The following is a 24,221-nucleotide window of genomic DNA, read 5'->3' on the forward strand; positions in this document are numbered from 1 at the left end:
AGGTCTTCTCCTCTAAATGCAGGTACAACAAGCTCAATAACTATGATTTATTGTTCAATTTCTCCTTACACAGATTGTGTTGACTTCTCTGGTTCACACAGACATAGGAAGACTAGAGAAAAAAGTCTGTGAAGTAAAGGTTTTGTGTAGAAGGACTAGAAGAATAAAAAAATAAGTAAAGCTTCATGACCCTTAACAAAGTCTAGAGAACCACAAAACAATCACCAGGGACTGCCACCTAATCTACCATAGAGGAAGGGAAGACACACCACAAGTCACCGGGATTCTGTTCCCAGAGCTGTGCCCTCAGTTCCTTCACATGAAGCTGGGTATTTTAGCCCTGATCCTGCCCAGCTCCATGTGTTGATGCTGCTGGTGGCCTAACGCCTTCCTAGCACAGCTGGCATTCTTACTGTAAGTCCAAATGCTGGCAATGACAACTTTATCTCAATTACTGCAGTCAAGGTTAACTAAATTCTTAGGAAAAAGATGCAGACAGGAGAGGAGAGGAGGTTTGTACTCAGTCAGATGAAATACCTCATTTTTCCCAGTGCATGAGACAGAGTTCTGCACAAGGGGCAGCCGCTTCTGTGGCAGAAGGTGACAAGAGAACCAACTTGCTTTCACTCTGTTCTCATCTGCCCATCTACCGTCAGCAGAATAAAGCCTTGCACCCAGACAAATTGCAAAATGGAACCTCGTTTACCCAGGTTCTTGGTTCTTTAAGTCCATTCAGTGAAGCTGTAACAGCTGAGGACCTCCTCGTTCTCCATCTTCCCCTTGTACTCCAAAGGCCAGAATTTTTCAGGCTTCCTCCAAAGCTACTATCACTGTGCCCCCAGACCATTTAAATACTTTGTGTTCATGGCTTTTTCTTAAAGACTGAACTATGGCACATGATGAGACAACCAGCTCTTGCATTATGAAACATTTGACAGGTGAGGACACATTTTTATGTGCTTTCATACACTGAATCCACATTCTAAGCTATTCAGGAGAAGAAAAAAAAATTAAAGGAAAGACAGAAGAATTAATACACATCTTTAGCTGGAGATCAAAAAGACAAGTTAATTCCCCAAGCTGCTTGTTAAAAGAACCCTGCAGCATTAAGCTTGCATGCCACTTCAACAGCTAAAAGATGATCAGGGACATGAAGCAAAATATCTAAAAGTTACTAGACTAGTAACCAAATGCCTTGTTGATAAAAATAGGAGTAGAAGTTATTTACAGAAAAATAATTTTTAAAAAACCAGTACTGTAAGTTTCTTTATATTTCAGGTTTTATATTCAAAGAAAGGTACCATTGTTAAATATATACTTTAGGTCATTTTTGTTTGGTTGTTTTTTTTTTTTTCCCAAAATCTAAACTATGCTAAATGCATAATCAGTGAAGACCTTTCATAACTAATCCTAAAAAAATAAATAATAAAAAAAAAATCAATCACAATTACTGTTTAAACTGGCAAATCCTCTGCTGGCAACCAAACAGTTAAAGAAAAAAAAAGTTTTTTAAAAAAAGCCCTAAAAGACTCAAGAGAATTAGCTGTTGCTAAAACAATTTTATGGTCCTTTCCACTTCACTGGAGGTAGTTTGTATGGCTGACTGGAATCCATTCAATGCTGTCAAACATCTAACACTCCCATAGCTAGACTCCTTACAATGAATAACAAGCAGTCTAGCTGCCAATATGCTAGAGCTGCATTTTTTACCAGGGACTGGACCCCAACCCAGCAACACTTTAACTTCATTGTTTGATGCCCTGTTAATTCGTAAGACCAAAAACTAACCACAACAAACAGAAGTGCCAAAATTCCAAAGCATCACAGCTACAAAATCCATCATATTTAATAAACCACAATACTGAAAGTCAGGTTCATAAAAAAACCCTGCACATCTAATTTCTCTTTTGCAGTTTAAATTGATTTTGTAATAGAAAATAACACTCAGTTTCGGTAGATGACTTACACAACCTAGGGAGGCTTACAATAGGTGCACAGAATAGAATAAAACAGAAAGAAGTAGGAACGATGAATAAAGCATACACAACTCTGTTGAAATACTAAACACATCATCTGTCATCTGGAATATTACCATCTCCATAAATATTATCCCAACCACTGATTGTCTTGCTCAGTATTGTGCTTCAAGCAAAATCCTGGACTCTTACCATGTTTACGTCCTTCATCTTTCAACTGTAATAATGGTGAAGCGCTGACACCAGAATCATATTCCAAGTAAGATAGAGTGCTCAGTGACAACTCTGCCTTTGTGAAATTATGACTGCGCTATCTTGGCAGGTTTATGATTATGGCTTTGATAGGACTTCTATTCTGTAGCTCATAACCTGCCATCAGACCCACACGGGCACACCCTCCTCTTCATACAACATTGAGCTAAAGTCAAACAGGACACAAACATCATGACTTAGGGTATAGTCTTCATCATTTTCAACTCGAGGGTGAAAACAAACATCATTCTGACTGTATATTTTACACAGGTTACGACTTTGGGGTTTGCTTTTCATTATTATTTTAATGAAATTCCCTAGGAACCAAAAGGGGCTGAAAAATTTCAGAGCCTCAATTTGGCACACAAAACGAAGCAAAGCAGCTGTTTGGAGAAAAAATGGTTATATCATGCAGATACATAGCCCTCTGAGAAAATCCAAATTCAAATCAATAGTAGAAGTGATAAGCTCATTCATTTGAAATAAAGACAGACGATACATGAACTAGCCTTTCAGAACCCAGATGATTTTCCACACCCTGAAAGAAAATGCAGCTTCATTTGAAGGAGTGAAGAAAAGCAGTGGGCTGTGTATTTTAACGCGTGCACACATGCTTGTGTATGCCTGCATTAGTTTTTATAGTGCTTAACATCACAGAGGGGCAGGCTTAAGGCTGCTGCAGTGGCCAAGGACACTTGCTTAATCAACCATGCAATTTAAGCATGTACTTAGAATTAATATCAATGCTGTATCATTGGCGTTGATACACTTAAAGAAGAAAACAACACTGAAGTAATAAAACGTACTTTTCAGAAATCTATTACATCTTTTAATTATTTTCCCTAAATTAAGATGGTAGCCATAATGCAAAGTGAATAATAAATAATGAAATTTTTACTGCACTGTTTAGGCCTCTTGCTCTGAAAGCAAGTTACTATTTATTGGCTTTGTATTTAACCTGCTATCCTTACTCTCTACACTGGAATAACTTACTGGCTGTACACCCTACATTAGGATATGCCTGTGCAGCTTAGAAGAAACAACAGGATCATGCAGAATTTCATGTTTTGAACCCACATGCATGCAAAATCTTTTAAAATCCCTCACTTAATATATTAGCTTAACAGCATTTCTGGGACCACAAATACACACAAATACCTGGCACGTTTCCCACAAACACTTTGGCAATAAGACTGGTGCTGGGATCCCTCTCACAGAAGTCTTTGTCAGAAGGCAACAGCCCCAAATCACTGTCATTCCCAAAACCTTATGCACAGTAATTAATGACAAATAGTTAATCACAATCAGAGCTGGTCTTAGATCAAAAGCTGGTAAAACGCTACATCCATCAATTCCATTGATAGGAATCTCCAACATAAAACTTTCAGGTTACATGTTTACACAAAATACAAGACTCAGGGAATGGAAACTAGAACCTCAATACTGGTCCACCAGGCAGAAAAGAGCTTTTTATCTTACTACAGTTTGATGGCTTGTTAATAGTGTGGTTAAGCAGCATCCCCAAGTCAGCAGTCAGTTGGGAGGTAAGATGTGACTTGCGATGGAATGCCTCTGGGTATGAAGAGACACGTACATCCAGATGAATGATCACTTCTGCAAAAGCAAACCTAGGGCTATACAACTTATGTAAAACCAAATTCTTAGCTACATGTTTAGTCAAATAACATGACAGCTGGATAATACCCAGTAAACATCTCTCTGAACAAACTCATTTGTAATTATAGTGTTTTTTATTCCTACTCTGATTGATAATAATTTAGATTTTGGGAAAAAATATGTATTTCATTTTAACTAACTTCATATTGACATAAATACCAAATTTCAAGCAGTTTTATCACTACAGATGAGATGATCCTTAACACCAGGAAATCAGGCTGCTCTTTGGTATCAAACATCTGCATGGAAGAGAATTGTCATTAACCAATACAGGCCAGAGAGCTGCTTGCATCCCCTTAAAGAGCTGTTCAAGAGTACATGAGCTCTAATTCTCCATGGGAATGAGGGAAATGCATTAAACAATTTAGATGATTATTTCCAGAAATACTTCTACAGCACTCAAGTGCCAAAATGCTTTTGAATCAAGCAAATAGCACGTGGCAAGACTTACAAAGCTGACTACAAGAATCGGATGCTTATACTCCACGAAATTCAGTTGCTTCCAAATATATAGTTCCACTGCTCCTTTTTAAAAATTCATTCATGACTGATTGTAAGATGACAGCAGTATCTTAATGAGTATAAAGCTCAAGAGAAATAAAAGAAAAAATTAATGTAGACATATTTCTATATGTCTTACACCACTGTGAAAACCATTCTTTTCCCTTTCACACAGAAATAGGTCATTACATGACAAGCTCTGCCTTCAGTGCAATTCACCAGGTTTCTAAAAGCTCTCCTCTTGTCCTTGGATTCACAAAGGATTTGAACCTTATGTACATACACGTAACTTTGGTTCCCGAGAACAAAATATACAAGGTCACACCTTCAACATAAGTGATTGTGTCATTTAAGACCACATCTGCAAGAAGCAGTATTAAATCAGATAGCTTCAATAGGGCAACCTCTCCGGCTCCTTCAAGATCACTTACCGATACCTCATCACAGTCAGGCATTTCCTCCATTTACTGTTTTCAGAGGAGGTTTCCTGCTCAGTGCTTAGAAAAAGCAAAATGTCACTTTAAATAACATTTGTAGTGCAAATATTGCACAAACATAGCTTTCCCTGTACATTTTTACAGTTACTTTCAGCAATGTAACCACAAGGTATTGAATATACTGCTTTAACCTCTTTGAAGTATGGTTCTTATACTTATTGACACCTGGTGTTGATCATTTGAACTGGAAAATTTGCAGGAAGGAAGCACCTGAGTTCAGCTCTGAGTGTTCTCCAAAGTCTCCAGGAGTGTTTTATGACGCTGTTCAATGTCTTTAATCAAGTAGTTCATTACTAGCTGGCAGCAACTCTTTGTTGCTGTGAACTCACTCAGAACAAAGTTATTTTGTTCATAGTACTGCCATTTCCTTTTCAGATTTGTAAGGTTACTGTGCATCAATCTCCTGCTGCTGGAAGTTTGGCAGTCTTTTCTCTAAGCTTTTATTTTCCTAAAGGGTGACCATTTTACTGGGTCTCAGTCTTTTATTTCTCAGGATTTTTTTTTAATTCTCCATTCCTAATAATTTCAAACCACCTAAATTATTTTCTGTCAGCCTGCTGAATTGTTACCAGAACATTTGTGGCAAGATTTCCACACACACACACACGCCGCAAGTTCTGGCTCGAGTGCACGACAGTAATACAGGCATTTCAGGATACACCAAGTATGTTCTTTCGTGGGCAAGTGCCCCTTTCCATCCTTAAAAGGTATTATATGCTGCTTCTTAGCAGGGATGATTTGCCTCAGTTAAGTGCAACTTAAAGCTTTGCAACTTCCAGTCGGCTGAGGATATGTGCAGAGCTGCATCATATGTGCCTGTAAAGGACAGTAGAAGTCTACCCTCAGGTATCTAAAAATGAAGTGCTGTTTGCATACCATTCTAAGAACTGCGGGGGCAAATCCTCATTTCTATTTCTATTGCTGACTTTTTATTAAACATTACTGCAAATCAGGCAAGCTTCATCCATTTTTTTTGCAAGATACTACCCCAGAATACAGCTATTTCACAAGAGTATCTCAAGAACCAAACACTAGACATTCTTTTGTGCTTCTGTCTTCTTAGACTCCTTGTTGCCTCCCAGCTCTCTCCAACTCCATCAGCATTCCCCATCCTACCCACCTATAGGTGAAATACCTCGGGTAACTATATGCCTATAGGCCTTCCCTGAATTCATCTGCAAAGCAAACGCCTTCTTTAGTGCTAAGTACCATGTGATGGTCAGCAAGAGCAATTTCAGAATCAAAACGTTATTGATGGCGTAGGATAAACAGTGAGAGAAAGGCATTTAAAAATGGCTTCAGGGGGGGAAGTTTAGGAGGCAGCAGAGAGCGATGGGCATGCATTTTATGACTACCAGCTACCTGCTTTGCAATAGGAATTAAATTTTTTAAACCACTGATGGAAGGAGGTTGATGGACCAGCCACCAAGAACAACCATTGTCCTACAAGCGTTTTCTGTTGTTTTGTTTTTGTTTTAAAAAATTGCTCTACATTCTGATTTGCTGTTAATTCTATGTAATTTGCCTCCCCAACTCCCAGTGACAGCCCTGATCACAAATCACCATAGCAGAAGTGGTTGGACAGGCACAGAAACCTTAACTCCTTTGTCTGCTTTTTCTTTGTCACCAAAAACAGTCCCTGCTACAAGCTTTCACCCTCTCATTCCTTCCTTGCATTTATTCCTAACAACACAAAATTTTTAAGCAACACCACTGAAATGATCTGCCAAAAATAGGCATCAAAGCGTCTCTGTCATTACGACCTTAAACCAATCCCCTTTAAAACACAATCGCTGTTTAGTGGGTCTCCTCTCAATATCCATACTTGTCCTTGATGTCTTCACAGCATATAGAAGGTCTGCCATTTATTTCTCTGGGGTTTTGATCAGTTTTTTTTCTCTCACAATCACTATTTCTGTTCTTCCTGACACTCTCGAAATTCCGAGCATCATACATCTTAAGCATCCATCCCTTCCTGTGTGTCTCCTGCCTCCATCTGCTCCTCTTCCCAAATTTTATTCTTGTATCACTTTTTTATATCGCTTTTATCACAGTAATTGGTAAGCCTGTCTCCAAGAAGTTAACTGGCTCAAGGCAAAGACCTTTCTTTTTTCTCCTAATGCTTAATCTCTGATCATATATAGGTTTCATAATCCCCCTCTATCAAGTTTTTATTAGCTTTTGCTTTTATTACTTTTATAATCAAGAAACACAATCTGTTGGACTTCTGTCTTGTACTGGTCACTCTAAAAATATTAGGTCTGTGGCTTTTTACATTCTCAGCAATTACAATGTTAGTAACAAGGTAAGGCCTTTATACTTATGAACTTCATGCAGCAAGAATGCAGAGGAATACATGTCTTCCCACATTCCAAATATTTCTGCTAACACATATCACTTCACATTTTCTACCATGTGGGCAGGCAGGTTTCACAAGAAGCCACATGCACAGTAGAAGTCAGGGCAATACCTGGGGAAAGTGCTTAAAAGAACGATGAGTAATTACGTGTTCGAATTCTATAGAGCTGAAGTGGAATTCAGACTAGAAAATGTTTCTTATTTGCAAATCTTGCCTCTGCCTTGCCCTTGACAAATGGAGCCCTAATACACAGCCACATAAGCGGTACGCCCTTTTTCTATTCTAAAAAGGCATTTCCATACGGCTTCACTGTCCTTTGAATCAAGGCACAGAGAAAAGTACCAAATCCCAGGGCTGGCAGTCTCAAAGAGCTTGCTCCTGAGGTGTGCCCACCGCCTGCAGCCGAGACACACAACGGCTGCCAGCCACTCACCCGGCCCTGCTGTCACTTGTTCTACAACTGCACAGTCACCGTTTCTGGAGACCCAGGGTCACGGCGCTTACTAACATGGGCAAATGCATCTTATACGCTTAGATAATCTGATAAAGGAAAGAATCATCCTTTTGCTATGGGACATAAGCACCCCTCTGACACAGGGAAGCGATATATTCTATTCCACAGGCAGATGAATCTCTGTAAGCTTGACCTGGCAAACCTAACAGCAAATCTGTACCTGAGCAGGGCACTGACTCTTCAGCTCCCACCTGGCCAGCAATAACCCCATCCCACAGATCACCGGTACCTTTCAGATCCAGACCAGGATAAAGGAGTGCTACCTGCGAGCCAGACGACCGAGCTCCCCTGCAGACCGAAACTGCAGCATTAGGACATGTTCCATACCAGTGGGGGTGCAGGTTTGTAGTCAGTGGGGCCAGACAGATTCTAACCATTTCTGATCCAACAGAAATCTTCCCTACCTCCTATGTTACTCTGTTTTTAATGCCTTTCCCCATGCATGACCCTAGGCAAGGCAGACCCTCACTATCCCTGCCCGAGAAACTGGAGCACCCCCTTCCTGGGACCTGCCCGCCGGGAGCACAGGCAGCCCTTGCTACACTGCCTGGGTAAACGCGTCCCTAAGTGCCAGCGGCCACACGCATTTCAAAACCGCCTCTCCTCCCTGCGTTTTATCTGAGGGTATTTCACTTTGAGTAAAAAATAAAAATAAAATAAAAAATGCGGAATGATGCACAAATAGCGAGTTTGGAATACAGCGATATGCCAGACAATACATGAAAAAAATGAATCCAGCTTTAAAACGCAAAGCCACAAAAAGAAAGAAAATGTAGAGCAAGTCTCAAAAGCTGTAAGGAAGGTGAACAAACTCTGTCTCTGTAGCTGGCACTGAGCGGCAGTCAGGGCTCCTACCAATACAAAAGACAATTAGATTCCAGCAGACAAACCAGAAAGCGATGATGATGATTGCTGATGCTGCAGACCGTGGCTGGCCTGCATTAAGTTAAGTAAGCTGGACACAAGCCAGCATCATTGAACAAATGGCACGGCCCATTCTGGAGGAATCCGGGGAGAGATTACTAATATCTCGAAGGTGACCTTTCACACATGCTGTCCCAGCAAATCCAGCAATTCTCTTGGCTATAATGGACGGAGCAGGAGAGGCCAGTCTCTTGAAGTTACAAACTCCTCATACAAATAAGTTTTATTTTTAAATTTATGATAATTGACTACACCTCATTTGAGCAAAGTACCCTAAGTGCTTTATTGGTTTATTTCACCCCTTCCCCGTTTTAAGGAAAACATAATCTAGCTTTCCATTAATCGTTGTCATCCAGGCAGGCAGCAAGCTAAAAAAAGAACTCTAATTTTTAGACATTGTGTCTATTAAAATATGTAAAATGTTTCCTAAAAGGGCAGGTGCATTAATTAAGGCTGCCTCAGGATAAATGAAAATTATTAGGAGTCCTCTGCTTTCCTGAATGAGTTTTCCATAGATTATTTATAATTGAATGAAACCAATGACACCATTTGTAATGAAAACTGTACAGACGTTAAACATTTCCACGTTTGCAAAAGCTGAAAAGCATACTGTAGGAACAGAAAAAGGTTTTTTATGTGAAAATTTTTATGAAGGGAAAAGAGAAGGTTATCTTCTTTTCTGAAAATATTTTTCCTGTAAGTAAAAAACAAACAGTAAATACCCTGGGTATAAATCTCATCAGCGCAGCCCAGAAGGGCCCTAGTGCAACTGGGCCCCAGAGCCTGGGATTCCGAGGAGACATCTCGCCGCCGGACATCCTGAAGCTGAGAATTCAACTCCTTTCCATTTCTTCAGAGAAGGAAATACAGCTTAATTAGGTTCAATTTTCTAAATAATGGCTATTCTCTGTAACTAATCAGGAAAGTTTTAAATCAGTATCAGACTAATGCTTGTTCAAATAGTGGAACATGCTCTGCCTTCAAAATAGGATCTTACGCTGCTGACAATTGAAAAAGCTGAGGATAGCACACACGAGCACATTTTTTTTTATTATTTTCAAACAGAAAATACCCTTTGCTATCCTACAAAGCAGTCCCTTAAAACAACACACAATCTTCTATGCACAGAGATTTTGCCAGTGAGAGAAAACAAAGATAACTGGGGAAAAAAGAAATAATGTAGTTTCAAACCAAACAGCACTTCCTGAATTCATTCAGAATGGAAGAAGGAATTTAAAGTTACTGCTGGGGAACTGAGAAAGACCCAAATAAAAGTATTTGAATAATCATTAAAGAAAATCCTTAGCCTGAAAGATACTTCTGAGAGCATTCTACTTTCAAATCACCTAAGAGCAATATGTTCAGTGAGTTCATCTGTAATTATCTGATATTCACCTGGATTATGAATTTTACTCTGTCAGTAAGCTAAGCAAGCACATATTAATTTACGAGGCTGACAAATGCAATGCAGAATTATGTTTTAGTGTTTTTTAACATGATGCATATATTGCAGGAAATCTGTCAGACTTTTTGCTGCTAGTAGCCAGAAAGCTTAACTTTATTCCTAATTACTTCTGTGTAATCAGTAATGAAGCCATGTGATGTTTTAAAAGGAATCTATCTATATTCAAATAAAACTAATATATATAATAATAGTGTACTTTAATTTTCATTTGCCTTCTAGCCTCCCATAAAAATAACATCTGAGTGAAAACTGGAGCAGATGCAAGAACATCATTCATTTTCTGTTCTAGGCTTAACACTAGTTTATGGGACAACTTATGACACTGCCAACCGAACATCAACACAACCAAGACCTGCTGTTCTGCAATGCACGTAGGCTCCAGTATCTGCTGTGCCATGTCCAAAAACCTGGACAAATCCTTTCTTAATTTTTCATGTTTATCCTTGGATGTCAGATAAAATGACACAAGTGCCATTGATAAAAAGGAACTGAGACCCTGAGGCAACGTGAACGGAAATAACTACAAATATCAAGCGAAAATGATATGAGGTTACTAGGAATGGTTAGGGTTTTTTAATAATCAATATATTATGCTGACTGTAAGTCTCTGGCTCGGTCAGGTGTTCTAAATTGAAGAGGGCTGTGATATTTGGTATCTTGGAAGGTTACAAACATACAGACATTCTTCTCCTGTTAAAAAACTTCCCTAGTTTAGTATACCCTCTGCCATAGCTTCTTTCTGTAGACTCTATGAAATTATTTTTTTTCCCCTCTTACATAATATGGCAACCAGAGTTCTGCACAGGAATTCAATTTTTAAATCTATCCATTTTCTTCTCATTTGTTCTCTGCAAGAATTCCTTTACTTTCAAGACAGGCAGATCTACCTGCATTTTTTAGATTAGTCTTTACCCTGCTTAAGGCCACACTGCTACATTTTTTTCCCCATTGACAGTCATGCTGAACTTCATATAGACTTAGCCAGCTACATCATTAGTCATTTCAATAATTTCTGATCTAATCTTCAGCATCTTGAGAGAACACCTGCCAGTCATATGATGCTATTATTCATGAGACGGTTCTACTATCCTAGTTCTTTTCCTCCTTAACCTACCCCTTACAAAACCAGATACACTTTAAATGTATTTTTTATCCTTTACTTCCGTAAATGCTGTCAAGTAAGTTTGGGGGTTTTTTCCAATTTTTGTATGATGGGTGTGCTCATTACATACCTGCACTACCTTCCTAACGTGTCGTTCAACACAGAAATAAAGGGACTTTAAAATTATGAAAAGTTATTTCATTGCCTTTATTTAGAAACCCACTTTTCTAGCCCCTTATACCAATTTCTGTGGAATGTCCACACACACTACAGACAGTCACACACCAGGGAAACACTGCTCCTAGAGTTACAGGATCAGATGTTTTAGAGTATGAAAATACATTGTTGATAACGCCATTTTTTTGTTTAGAAAATTCTGCTGACAAGCTAGAGCTTTCTGCTTTTCATGGTTGCTTCTCAAGGAACAAACCTGCCCCCCCTAAAGCCTTTCATTTCACAGCAGACTCTATGGAACCCCATCATAATAAACTGTAGTGTTTTCACAGACTATGAAACACAGATCTAGCTGAAGACTAAAAACTGATGCAAAGACAACACCAACTTGCTTAAATGTTCATTCACCAAATAATGAAAGTTATAAATGGGAATAGCAGATAATCAGAGAGCACTTACTGTAGCAGAGAGCTGTGGTCCATTCAACTGTGCGTGCAGGATGGCTTCATTGATGAAGTTCCGGATTCCTGTCAGCGCAACTTCCAGATCATGCGAGGCAGCCATTTCATTAGTCAGATATTCCAGTGTGGAGATATACTCCCTCCATTGTGCATCCAGTTCTGACACACTGGCCAAGCAGCCCCTCATTACATTTAGACAGTATCCAATGCAGGGTCTGATCAGCGTCAGGCCCTGGCAGTGCGGGCAGTACTGCATCTTCACTAGAGCCTTGCTACATTCCTTCGTGAGAGCTGCGTGTTCAGTAGTATTTATCACTTCGATGCCCAGACTGAGGGCCTGGCTGAGCATCCTACTTGCCCAAAGAGATTTTGACAGCTCTGTAACCATGTTTTTAGAATAGTGTCCAAAAGGATTTATGTCTTGCCTTGTAAGCCGTAGACACTCTGTATAGTCCTCTGATAAATCTGTAATTCCTGGGTTTATTAGCCGACTATACACCAGGGGAAAGAGACTGTCAAAGAATCTTAATACTGCACTTTCCACCGTAGTCTCTGCGCCCAGAATGTAGAGAGAGATGTCTGTAAAAAGTTCTTTAACAGGCTCTGCTGCTTCTTTTGCCATAGGTCTGTAAGCTGTCTCAAACAAGGAACTTGTGCGGTTTTCAGCAAAGCGAAGCAAAGACTCAAAGGCCTCTAAAAAAAGGGGCAGGGGAGAGAAAGAACTAGAGGTTAATAGCAAGCACCTGACATCTTAGTCACAGGACTAATACTGTCCTGAACAGGAATATCAATATGAAATCTGCAGTACGCATACAGTAATAATTAATACAACTTTCATCAGTAGTATGATTAAACAGACACCAAAATATTACACATGCATAATAAAGGCAACACCTAACACACAAATATTTTTCTCTAAAAGAGATTACTGTATTCTCACTAGCTAAGATTACTCTAATCTCCCTGGCTAGACCCTGGCCCAAACTCTAGAGGTCAATGAAGGTCTCGCAGAGACTCCAGTGGGCACAGGCAGGATCCGTGTGAGATGGCTTTTGTAACCAAGACTGCATTTAGGCAGCTCAACTAGACATATTTCCAAAACAACCCTCTAGCTCAACGAAAGTTTCTGAGATAACTAAACACAAACAGAAGTTGAAGCTTTTGTTTCACGGTGCTGTGAGTGGGCGGCTGAGAGGCACTTCTTGCAAAGTACAACTCAAGGATGAGAGAAAGATGCTGCGTGAATCAATTCTCTCCCCATTAACATTGGCGGCTAGGTCTGGATACCAGCCAGTGGTTGGGCAGGACTTGACATCAAATCCACTATGAACCAAAACAAAATAATAAAGTCAGAAAACCAGTATCTTCCTTTAACTACACCATTTTCAAGTGGCCTTAAAAAAAAAAAAAAAAAAAAAAAAAAAAAAGCGCGCCATGGTTAACACATTTCCAACTGTCCAACTGCAGAAAGACAACGTTATATACCCAAAACACTGACTGGGGTGACAGAATTCATTGGCAAGGGCAAGAAAGGGATCAGTTCCCAAGATTTTTTTTATGACACAGATGACAGTAATCCACACCATTCCCACTGCTTTCTTTGGAAGCTATCCAGCAAAAAGCCTCTGACATAAATCATTCTTGCACTTCTCTGGATGGCAAGTAGTTCCAGTTCAAGGCAGGAGACCTATCGCTTTCTACCTCCTGAGGACTGACTAAGATAATGGGGTTTCGGTCTAATCCTACTCTACATTCATCTGAACATCACCGTGCAATTCACAGCAGTGTAACACAAACCAAAGTCACTCAAAGATCAGCTGAGCAAAGGAGCAGATACAATACTGTAAGTCAAGATTAGCATACACTGGCAAAGTTTTGTAGAAAAGCCTGCTCAGCGCCTTTCTCTATCACATCTCCCTGGGCAACTAACTTGCTTGCTATGATAAGCATTACAATCCCTTTACCACAAAGCGTGATTTAACTAGACAGATAATACAACATATCTCATTGTACATTAAATCATCAGTATTTTACACACACACGCTGTATCCTTCTGCCAGAGAATCACTTCAGCATTCCCGCTGGTATTATAGCAAATAATACTCTGGAAGTGCTTATAAAATCCTAGAAATTAAGTATTCAGATACACTTCAGTTGAAAAGCGAGAAAGTTCATTTTCAGGCAGAGTAACACCTTGCCAATTTTCAGAGCAGACATTTACAGCTGACAAAAATTCTAAAAGTTGGATTTATGATGGAAATACTGACATAACCTAAACTGTAGTGCAGCTGTCTGTGTACTACTGCACATTTAAAAGTCTTTTCTTTGCTGTTATCACCCCTATGTGTTTATTTATTTCTAGAGGAAACCTATACACCATTTTTGGTTATCATACCAAAAAGGCAATAGAAATATTCAAAACATGAAAACAGTGTTTTAAGTTTCCTCCTTGAACTACACATGCTCTCTTACAAATATTCAGCTTATCATTAGATTGTGGGAGCAGGGACTGTCTCCTACAGTGCCAAAGTCTTATGCTATTGCTTTAGCTTCCACATGCACAAAGGCAGAACTGCAAGCATCCCCCTCCTTATCTGAAAACTAAATGAAATGCATTTATGAATGTGCAAGTATCCTTATTGTCCTGAGAAATAACAGCCTCAGTGACTGTTTTGCTCTCATCTGTCAATGATAACGTACATACCAAGAAAACAAATTTCAGCAGCTTCCTGGGATACTAGGTTGTAGACTAGAAACCACGTAGCATTTCATTTTCAAACCTCTTAACACTCTGCATTCAACTAAATAGAATTATTCAGAGACAAGTATGAAATCAAAATATTTACTGTAATTTATTTTTCATTGTGTAAGAGAAAACTGTGATGGTACATAGCTTCATTCCTCCTGCAAAGAGAGCCCTAACGCCAAAAATATGGGACAAAAAATATTTCTGCTGATTGTAGATGTGCTGCAAACACCCATAAAGTATAAATTTCATTCCTTATCACCACTGGTCAGACAAAAAAATGACTCATGCTTGCAGACACTTTAGCCATGATATTTTAGAAGAAAATATCTCTGTCTTTTTTCATCGTTAAGGCATTAAGACATGTTTGAGACATTACTGAAGCATCTGGATGTTCTTAAGACCTTTAATTAGAAGTAACAGAGCCTCAAATAGTCAAACAATTTTGTAACAATGGACAGCTTGCATTCTGGTTGTACGGAGCAGGCAACCTTAGCATCTCTTTTTAAAAGTGATTAATTATATGCTTTTAATGCACCTTGTATGCAGATTCTAAATCCCAGGGAAGGTTTACCACTATCTGAAAAACCAGGTGCTCAGCTGTGCAGCCAAATACAGCAAACTTTGGATATCTACGCACTTGCAAAAAGTTGACTTCTAAGCCTAAGCATACCCTGGGAGAAACATTTGACCATCTTTCACAGCCTTTTGCTTCAACCCCCCATCAGCAGCTTACAACGTACTGTAAATTGCAAGTATATTGATCCTGAACAGAAACAAGCCATAACCAAAATCATCCAGAATTTGATGGGGGCATTATGTATTTTTGTCTTTCTTTAGTATTAAATAGCAAGGTGGAGAACAAATTTTGTTCTCATGTTCCTCAGAAGCCCCCTTTTTATTTAAAGCTACAGGGGAAGTGAAACAGCCAGCTTTGGATTCTGAACTAATGCACTGGTAAGTACTTAATGAAAGCCAGGCAACATCACCTTCCATGGGGAAAATTTTGTTCAAACTGTTTATCCTGCGCTCACAAAACACTTGACGCCACCACTGATGTGTGCGTGACAGTCAAACACAGCTGATCAAATACAGCTCACCTCTGGAAACTTCACATCTGAACCGCTTGTGTTAAAAAATTAGCTTCTGGAAACAAGCCCAGTTATGACAAGAGACCACGCTGGTTTTGCTGCTCCATTGACAGCAGAGAGCCTGCCAGGCCAAACAGCTAACCAGTCTGCATGCCGGGCTTCCTAACATATACATACACTAAAAATTGTCTTATGCTCAGTCTCACATACAGATGGGAAAACACCGCTTTGCAGGTATAGCATTCATGTGCGTTCATCGGGAGCACGGCACAGCTTGGTTTGGAGTGAGAGCTTCCCTCGGGCAGAAATACACCCAGCCTGGCACAAAGGATCTTTTCCTTCACTGAAAGCAGCCAGTAGCTACGCTTCATATATCTAATGCAAGAAAAATCACAAAGGATTCCTGATTTATCTCACCAGCTTTTGCACCAGTGTAACACCTGACCTTTTCAGGGGGGTTTAGCCCTGATTTAAGCCCACTGTATGCCGGAAGAGGCTGCAGAACTCCTGTTTCTGCTAAAGGATAGTGCTACAGGGAGAAACAGATTTAGGAGGCATGTATCCACCTGCCCATCACTGGTGTACCAGCATTTTCCAAAGATTTCCTCTATGTTTTTTCACCACCTGGAGCTCTACTGGGGAAACAGCAAGTAGACTCTTAAGTAACAGTACAGGCAAAGGAAACATGGCTAATACTGTAACTACAGCTTTGACTAGTTCCTCATGTCAAGCAAACACTGCGTTCCCTGACTTGCACTAGCTCACTTCAGCAGGGATAGCTTCCCAGGGGTTTAAATTGCGGTCATCTTTATTTTAGTGCAGTCTGGTGCAACCGCTCTCCCAATTTGTGTCCAGGCCACCACCTCATCTCCTGCAGCCTTATTCTTAAGACAAGAATCAAAGATGCGAAACTATCACACATCAATTCTGCCACAGAAATCTCTCTGGGTGTGTTCTGAGGAACCGTTTATTTTTTCAGGCTCCCAGACACGTGGTGACATCACCTTAAGGGAAGATCTCAGCAGAACAATTCCCTGAAGCGCACAGCAGGTCTGCGCACACGTGGTAGCACAAGAGCTTGCATTTAGGACTGCCTTCATCTCATAAACCCTGGGTTTCTTATGGTGCATGATGATCAGTAGATATGGTCTCCAGGAATACACACACACAGAGATCGGAGTTTTCCAAGAAAATCTGGATCAACATATGATAGCCATGCAGAGAGAAAGTTCATTTGGTTCCCTGGCTTATACCAGACCTCCACAAGCTATTGAGATCTTTACTCTGAAAGCAACCATGGGGTTTCAGATGGGGAGCATTAGGAGAAGCTAAGCAACTTCCAACTTGCTGGATTATGAATCAGTCCAACTCCACGTTCTTTTCTTTCGACAAGTCCAGCACAGGAATGTTACCATGGGTAACCATTTTCCCCAAATAAAGCTGATTGAAGCACCAGGCACCTCTGTGCACTGAGGACCACTTCTGTGGTGCAGCAGCCGAAGCTAAGAGTGGGCCTTACTTCTTGACCCCCCCATGTCTTCAAAGACCAAAGTCATAAAATCGAGTGCAAGCCATGACATGCATATGTGAAAGGCAAGTTATTGTCATTGCCTTTGTCTGCTCCTGTCTGTGACTGACAGCTGGCACCTTGCCCACAGAACTGACAAGGTAAGACCACCCTGCTAATGCAACGGCTCTCCACTACATTAACGACTCCTTACACTCTGCAACAATTGAATGCATGCTGAAATGAACTTTTAAAACATCCACGAACTTCTAAAAAAAAAAAAAAAAAAAAAAAAAAAGAGAAAAGGAAACCATTATATTATAAACATTTCTGAAAAGATTTAACAATGCTCAATAAACCAAAACAAGAAGCAAACACTGAAACTATCTATACAGAAATAACATCTGTCCACATTTTAGATTTGAGTGCAATCAGGAAAGAAGAATGACAAATTTAAGTAGCTCCATTATTTGTTTGGTCTCTTAGGACCACACTAATATTTGGCTCCTTTCCCTTCAACATCTTGCATTTATTAGAGTTACAGGATGAATGAAAGCTACAGTTTGTTGAACAATAGCTTCCTTTTAATACTTTCAAGTCCATTAAATCTTCTGCATCTTTATGGCTTGCCAAAATAAAAGACAACATATTAATAATTTGCAGCCATAGGATTTCAGTACATACTATTTGCAATTTGATGCACAGAGAACCATGTACACAGGAGAAAATCACACCCAGATACACATCTACATGACACACAAATGATAAAATTCAGAGTTCGACTTTTTTGGATATGCAATAACCTCTAAATGTATTCAAAAGGACAAGAACAAAGAGTGCTCAAAAAGCATCATTAAACAAGATGAACAGGTGTTTTTTAAAAAAATCTTAAGATTACTTTAAAAAAGAATGTACGTGCAAAACAAATTGTGTCACGTTTGTAAAGACAGAACCAGAAATCCATTCATTCATTAAGCTGCTTTTGAAAACAACTTAAAACTTTCAGCTTCATTTCTATTTTGGGACATTTTGCTAGTAGCAAAGAATGACAAGCATTGGAAGTCTCCTTATTCATTCTGAATCATTCTGCTGAATGTAGGTCAAAAGCTCTTTATTAATGCCCTACTTTATGTATTTTACTGGTTTTTATGTATAGAAAGGCTACTGTTCTAAACACAGTTGCTCTTGATGAAGCTGATGAGAAATAACATGTTAATAAAAACATCAGCAGTCTCATGGGAGTAAGATATCCACCACATCATAGCTGACACTACACCAGCACTGACAGGAAACATTGCAAAACATTTTGGATCAGAGAAAAACCTGAAAGCAATCAGGATCTGGGCGAAGTGGAAGTGTCTCTTGCTTTCTACTCACCTCCTGCAGCTGCTTTTAACAAGGCAGAGTGCAAAACAGATTCAAAAGCAAGAAAGCAAAGTCAGTTTTGGAAAGGGGGGAAGGAAAAGTTTGAATTTGCTCACCTTGACAGCAAGGAGAGAGTACAATGTCTTTAGAGCTAACCAGTCCTCCAGAATATAGACTGGACAGAAAAAAACCAACAGCTTTCCATTACTGCGTGTACAGGCAAGGTCTCAACAGTCTCTCCACAAGTTTGTCTATGCTTACAACAACAGATAAACATCCCATCACGTACCTGTTGATAGAAACTTCTGCCCAAGTTGAAAAGAAGCCTGTGCCTCCTTCTGTGTCCATACCTAACAGGTGATCAACTGGGAATCAATAAGCAGAATTATCTGCAAGCTATCACAGCCATCCTTTAATCCTCTGCTCAGACCCAAAAGTTCTCCAAGTCTGTTTTTAAATTAAGAAAACTTACAAAAAAGTTGCAAGGGCTTTTAAAAATTCTAGCAGTGAGACTTCTAGAGTGTAAGAATACCTGGTCTTTCCTCAGTAATATCTTCTGTGCTGGGAGCTTGGACAGGTTTGCCACATGTGACGTGACACAAAAAGCCTGGTCCAATTCGAGATTCAGAGCAGCAGACCCACTATTACAATTTGGTAACATAGGCAAAGCTAAGACATTTAAAAAAACAATTTCCAAATGGTTTGTTGGAAGAGTGACTTCCAATAACCGCAATAGGAACCAACACCATTAAGTACCATCTGAAAACTTCTCTCTTGGCATGAAAATTAGTCATTTGTCATTTTCATCTGCACAAACCTATTCTTTCAGCCTTGGCACGGCTGTGCAAAGATAGCAACCACCCCCTCAGACTGCTGCCCCAGCCAGCAAACCCACCCCCTCTTCTCAGTCAAACACTGCTACAGCCACTTTCTTCTGCTTTAGCTTCTACTTTACTATACAGTCTTGTACAGGGAGAAAGGGAGAAAATATGCAGCTCATTTTGGCGAGATTGATGAACGCTGAATCCATTAACTTTGGGTTATTTTGGTGAGTATTTGACTCTGGAAGCATCAACGATAGAAATACCACCACCAAGTTTACAATAGGCTTACTGCCTCACAGGCTGGTGATGCAAAGTGGAAAAAAAGCAGTAGGCACAAGCCTAGGAGATACAACAGAAGGGTCCAGGGATAAAGGGCAATCTTTTGTTCTGCTCTGGTCATTTTGCTGTGAAATCAAACAATGATTTCTGTAGACTGCGTGCAGGGGAATATATCCAAATTGCTGGAAGTAGTAATCACAGTGCATGCATTTTTCAGACTTGGTGAACATGGCTTTATCATTAACAAGACAACGTATAACAAAGTTGCAACTAGCTGCAAAAATATTTATCAAAGAGAGCAGAGAAAGCTCTGGGGTCTGCTGTACCAAACCACATCTCCCTTTTAAAAAAAAAAAAAAACCAAAAAAAAAACCCCCAAAAAACACTCCATGGAAGCATTTAAGTTATTAGGCTTCAAAAACTAACAATTTTGTGAGCTTCTCACTCTCTACATCACCTTCAGACTTTTTGGGAATACCACGAATGAGCTGGTAATTAAATTTAGCTGTTTATTATTTCTGTATACTGCATTTCAGCACAGTTGTACATTATTTTATACACTGTAATTATAGGGTGTAATTACTTCTTTTTAAAGCGAGCAATCTCAAGTAAAACTAAATCAGTTGACCAGCAGAAAGCTGGAGACCAGACACGGTATTAACCTTTTATGACACTACTGGGCTTCAGCTGACAGGTAAATAAAGCAAGTAGTTCTTTGGGAGTATCTGAGCAGCAGAAGGCTGATGGACATCTAGCATCGCTGCCGTAACATGATCCAGATGAGCAGTAAAAGCCCTGAGGCTATGGCTGGACTTTTTGTAAAGCTGTGGCTATCAGTATTATTCTCCTTGCATCAAAACAGAACTCCAAAACATGATTCATATAATTCATATCTGCCAAATTCAAACTTGTCAGCTACTACACTTAATATCAGTTCACAGTTAACAGGAGTTGGGCCAAAATCACTGTAAAACGAACTACGGCTGTGCTTCAACAATGTTAGCTATGCCTTTAATTTGCTTTCCAAGAACAATTAATTTATAAAAACAATTCTCTCAATCTACAAGGGGAAAAAAAACCCACCAGCGGTTACGTATCTGTAGGTAGCTAGGTTCTTCACGTAACTATAGCTATTTTTGAAGTTCTGAGGAGGTTTACAGCCATCATACTAGGAACAGAAATGATGTTATCTGATTTATTTGATCAATCACTAAAATGGGCAGTGATGACTGGAAGGCACAGCTACAGCAAGTAGCACACAATTCCCAAGATGGATTACAGTACAAAGCACTTGCAAAATAGCTTTGAATGACTACTCTGTAACCATCAACATCTCTTTCAAGATAGACCCACAGAAACAGTCAGCATTGCTTAAATTAGGTCTAACTATTCTAATGAATAAAGTTTTTGCCACATAAAAAAAAAAAATCATCCACTTTTATTTCCTCAGGCTAAACCCCCAGTTGCAAAGATGTATAGGGAACTGAAAAGTCATCATTTTCCCTTAGAAAATAAAAAAGCTTTCCAGGAAAAAAAAAACATCATCTTGAACAGTATTTTCTTAAACATCAACCCTGGATCACCACTTTATGGAATGACGTAAACCCCTGGTATCTTTTCAACTACGGTTCTTGCTGTGGGGTGAGGGTTTTTTTATTCTAAAAACACAGTCAGCCCCAAAAGGTGTGTTGGCTTAACAGTCCGAGACTTGCATGGTCTTAGACAGGATTTCCACTGGGCTCTAAGAAGTGGACTGCCCTTCGTCTGGTTTCTTTAGAATAGATACTTGGTACATATGGCTGCGATTCTTTTGAATAAGCAGAACCTCCAGTGCAAAGTCTCTCACACTTTTCCCACCAATTTTCAATACACACCAGTTTGGTTACTCAGCTGTAACTGTACACTTCTCAAAACTCACAGGGTTGTTACCAACACACACAGTGACAGATGGAGCTCAAGGTACCACTGGGGCATGCCTGCACCTGAGGCTAGCCAGGGAGGCTGCTGCTCCTGGGGACTACGTGGTAAGCACGGACACGCAAAAATGCTACTGTCGCTGGGAGATGGTGCAAAACAATTACCTCATTCTTTCTGGGGTGCCGTAGCGATTACTTTTCCAAGTGTGTAAGCAGTTTTTCAACACTGTGAATCACTGCGCTAAGCATGCTGGCATAGGGCTAGTTTATAAATTAATACCCTTATTGCCATCTCTAGGATTAAGGCTTTCAGGTTATCTCTTCCCTCAGACCACTGGACAGATTAAAAGGGTATCACTTTTCTTTTGGTTTCCCAGACTACTGTTATCACAAGTACTTTTGGAATGAGATATTTAGTGTGCATAGCGTAGTTTCCAGAACTAAAACAGACTTGGGGAAGAATTTCTGCGCATTCACGGCTGGCTTCAGAGCCTGAGGCAGCATGTAATTTATCACATCACTCTGAATGCTCTGGGCCTATATGGAGTGAAAAAAACTTCCTAACTGCAATGTATGCCTAGGTAAGGGTGAAGACTACATTTAAATGACAATATGTGTAGGACATATACATACAAGTAGTATTCAGGAGCATGGTAACTGCGGACTACTGTCATATGAAAACCAGAAAGCCCAAAGCACAATTAGGTGAGGACACAGCTAATGTACACGTAAAATGCAGGGCTACAGAAAGATATTGTTGGTTTATATTGCTTGAGGAGAAGGACTATTCAAAAAATATTAGGAAAAAAAATGGCCAAAAATTGCTTCTGCAGCCTTCCTGCAAATGAAAACCATCGAGAAAGTAAAACCTGTGCCAACCACACACAGTGCCAGGTACTACCAGAGAGGAACAGATGCCATCGTTAGAGAAAGAGAGGGCATTTATGTTGGTGGTCTGCTGGAGCTCAAACGCACTGCACATTTGAAACAATTGGGCTTGGAGAGCAAACAAGTGAAGCCTGCCAAAACCACTACAGACTTCTCTCTGTTGCCTGACTTACACAGTGGCACTGATGATGATGCAAGAGTCCCTGAGCACTGGGATGTTACCTGTGGATAAGTATAAAATATGAAGCATATCTTTAGAATCCAGATGTGACCGGAGTACCAACTACACTCTAAAACTTGTCTCTGGTACATTGCTGCACTGTGTGTTCGTGTTTCCTGGCAGGGACACACTTCAAAGTTGCCAGTAACTTCGGGACACAGAAGAAAATAGGGTATTGTATTTGTATATCTCTGGTGTATTATATACAATCAAGAAACAAAAGTACAAAGTATTTTTAAAGACTTGCATTAGTTAAGAACCACCAAAATCTCCCTTTTGAGTCAATCAAGAGAAAGCAGGAAGATGTAAAAGTCTTTTCATTCTTCTGGGAATCTTTTCATTAACAGAAAAGCAACCAGATAGGAGTCTCTAGAGAGAATTTTCTCGACCCTCTGATTAAGGAGTTCAACTGGCAGTAGGAAAACTAATACATTTGTTTCAGAAGGTCATGAACTATTTCATGATTTCCAGCTGAATTAGTTAGGTGGTCCATTATGACCTGTTTCTAAAAAAATCTAACAGAAAAATAGCTACAAGAGACAGAATTAGCTTAACAAAGATGAATATTGCTGGGCAAGGTTATTAGTTTTTCATGGGTTTTCTTCTTCTTGTTTAGGTACTAACATAGAAATACAAGAAATTATGTCTGAGTTTCATTAAGGAGCTACGGTCACAAAAAAAAAAAAAAGACTTAACACGCGTACACTTTTTAAAAATCTAGATTAAATCTCTATTTATCAACAACTTTAAAACAAAGGAAACAGTCTTTATGTGGAGAACAGCAATAACGCAACCCAGAGCGTTCAACAATGAAGACTGTCTAACCCAGAACTGCCATCTGGCTGGAGAACTCCGCTCCATGTGCCCACACGCCAAGCTTGCAGCCCGCAGCTGCAAGGACCATTACTCACCAGCTGAGTCAGGCACTGAATGGCAGTCCTCACAATCACTGTGTGCTTCTGATTTGTTCAAAAGCATGAGCCACAAAACCTTTCAGATGTTTCTTCTGATTCTGGATTGGGTAACAGCAACTTCATTTCCCAGTACTGTGAACCTACTGACTTTACCCACCCTTCTTTCTCAGGATAGTCTAACATAGGCAAGACTTTGCAAAATAAACTAAGGAAAACACGAGTCCCAAACCTATGTCTTGGTGCAGAGGCAGTCTTTCATACAAGTAATCTTCCGCAAACAGCTTAATTCAGTGGCTTTTGTGTTTTTCAGACCTTTGGACAACTCCTATCCACCAAAATTAGTGACATACCAGCACGCAGTATCCTCACCCAAATTTAAGCTGAAAACACTCTTTGGTATTGTTCCACCAACCAGCTACAGGCCACCAAATGGTTCACGTATGGTCAACAGGGTGAGAGCCACTGGGGTCTTCCTTGGTGCACTGAAAAGCATGTAGTCAGCTAGACAAAAGGCAAAGGTATTGGGCTTGGATAACAGATAGAAGCAAGTAATGCTTAAAAACAAAAAA

General features: G+C 39.8%; 1 protein-coding gene across 2 annotated transcripts in view; it reads right to left on the reverse strand.

The window, feature by feature from the left end:
* LOC121097133 (glypican-5-like) overlaps positions 1–24,221 on the reverse strand; it is a 381,813-nt gene that overhangs the window by 283,401 nt on the left and 74,191 nt on the right. For both annotated transcript variants that reach the window (XM_040613900.1, XM_040613899.1), the window contains exon 3: positions 11,901–12,595. In XM_040613900.1, coding sequence (XP_040469834.1) covers positions 11,901–12,595 — 695 coding nt within the window. The remainder of the gene's footprint in view (positions 1–11,900; positions 12,596–24,221) is intronic.

The sequence above is a fragment of the Falco naumanni genome, chromosome 13 (assembly GCF_017639655.2).
Source record: "Falco naumanni isolate bFalNau1 chromosome 13, bFalNau1.pat, whole genome shotgun sequence".
Lineage (NCBI taxonomy): Eukaryota > Metazoa > Chordata > Aves > Falconiformes > Falconidae > Falco > Falco naumanni.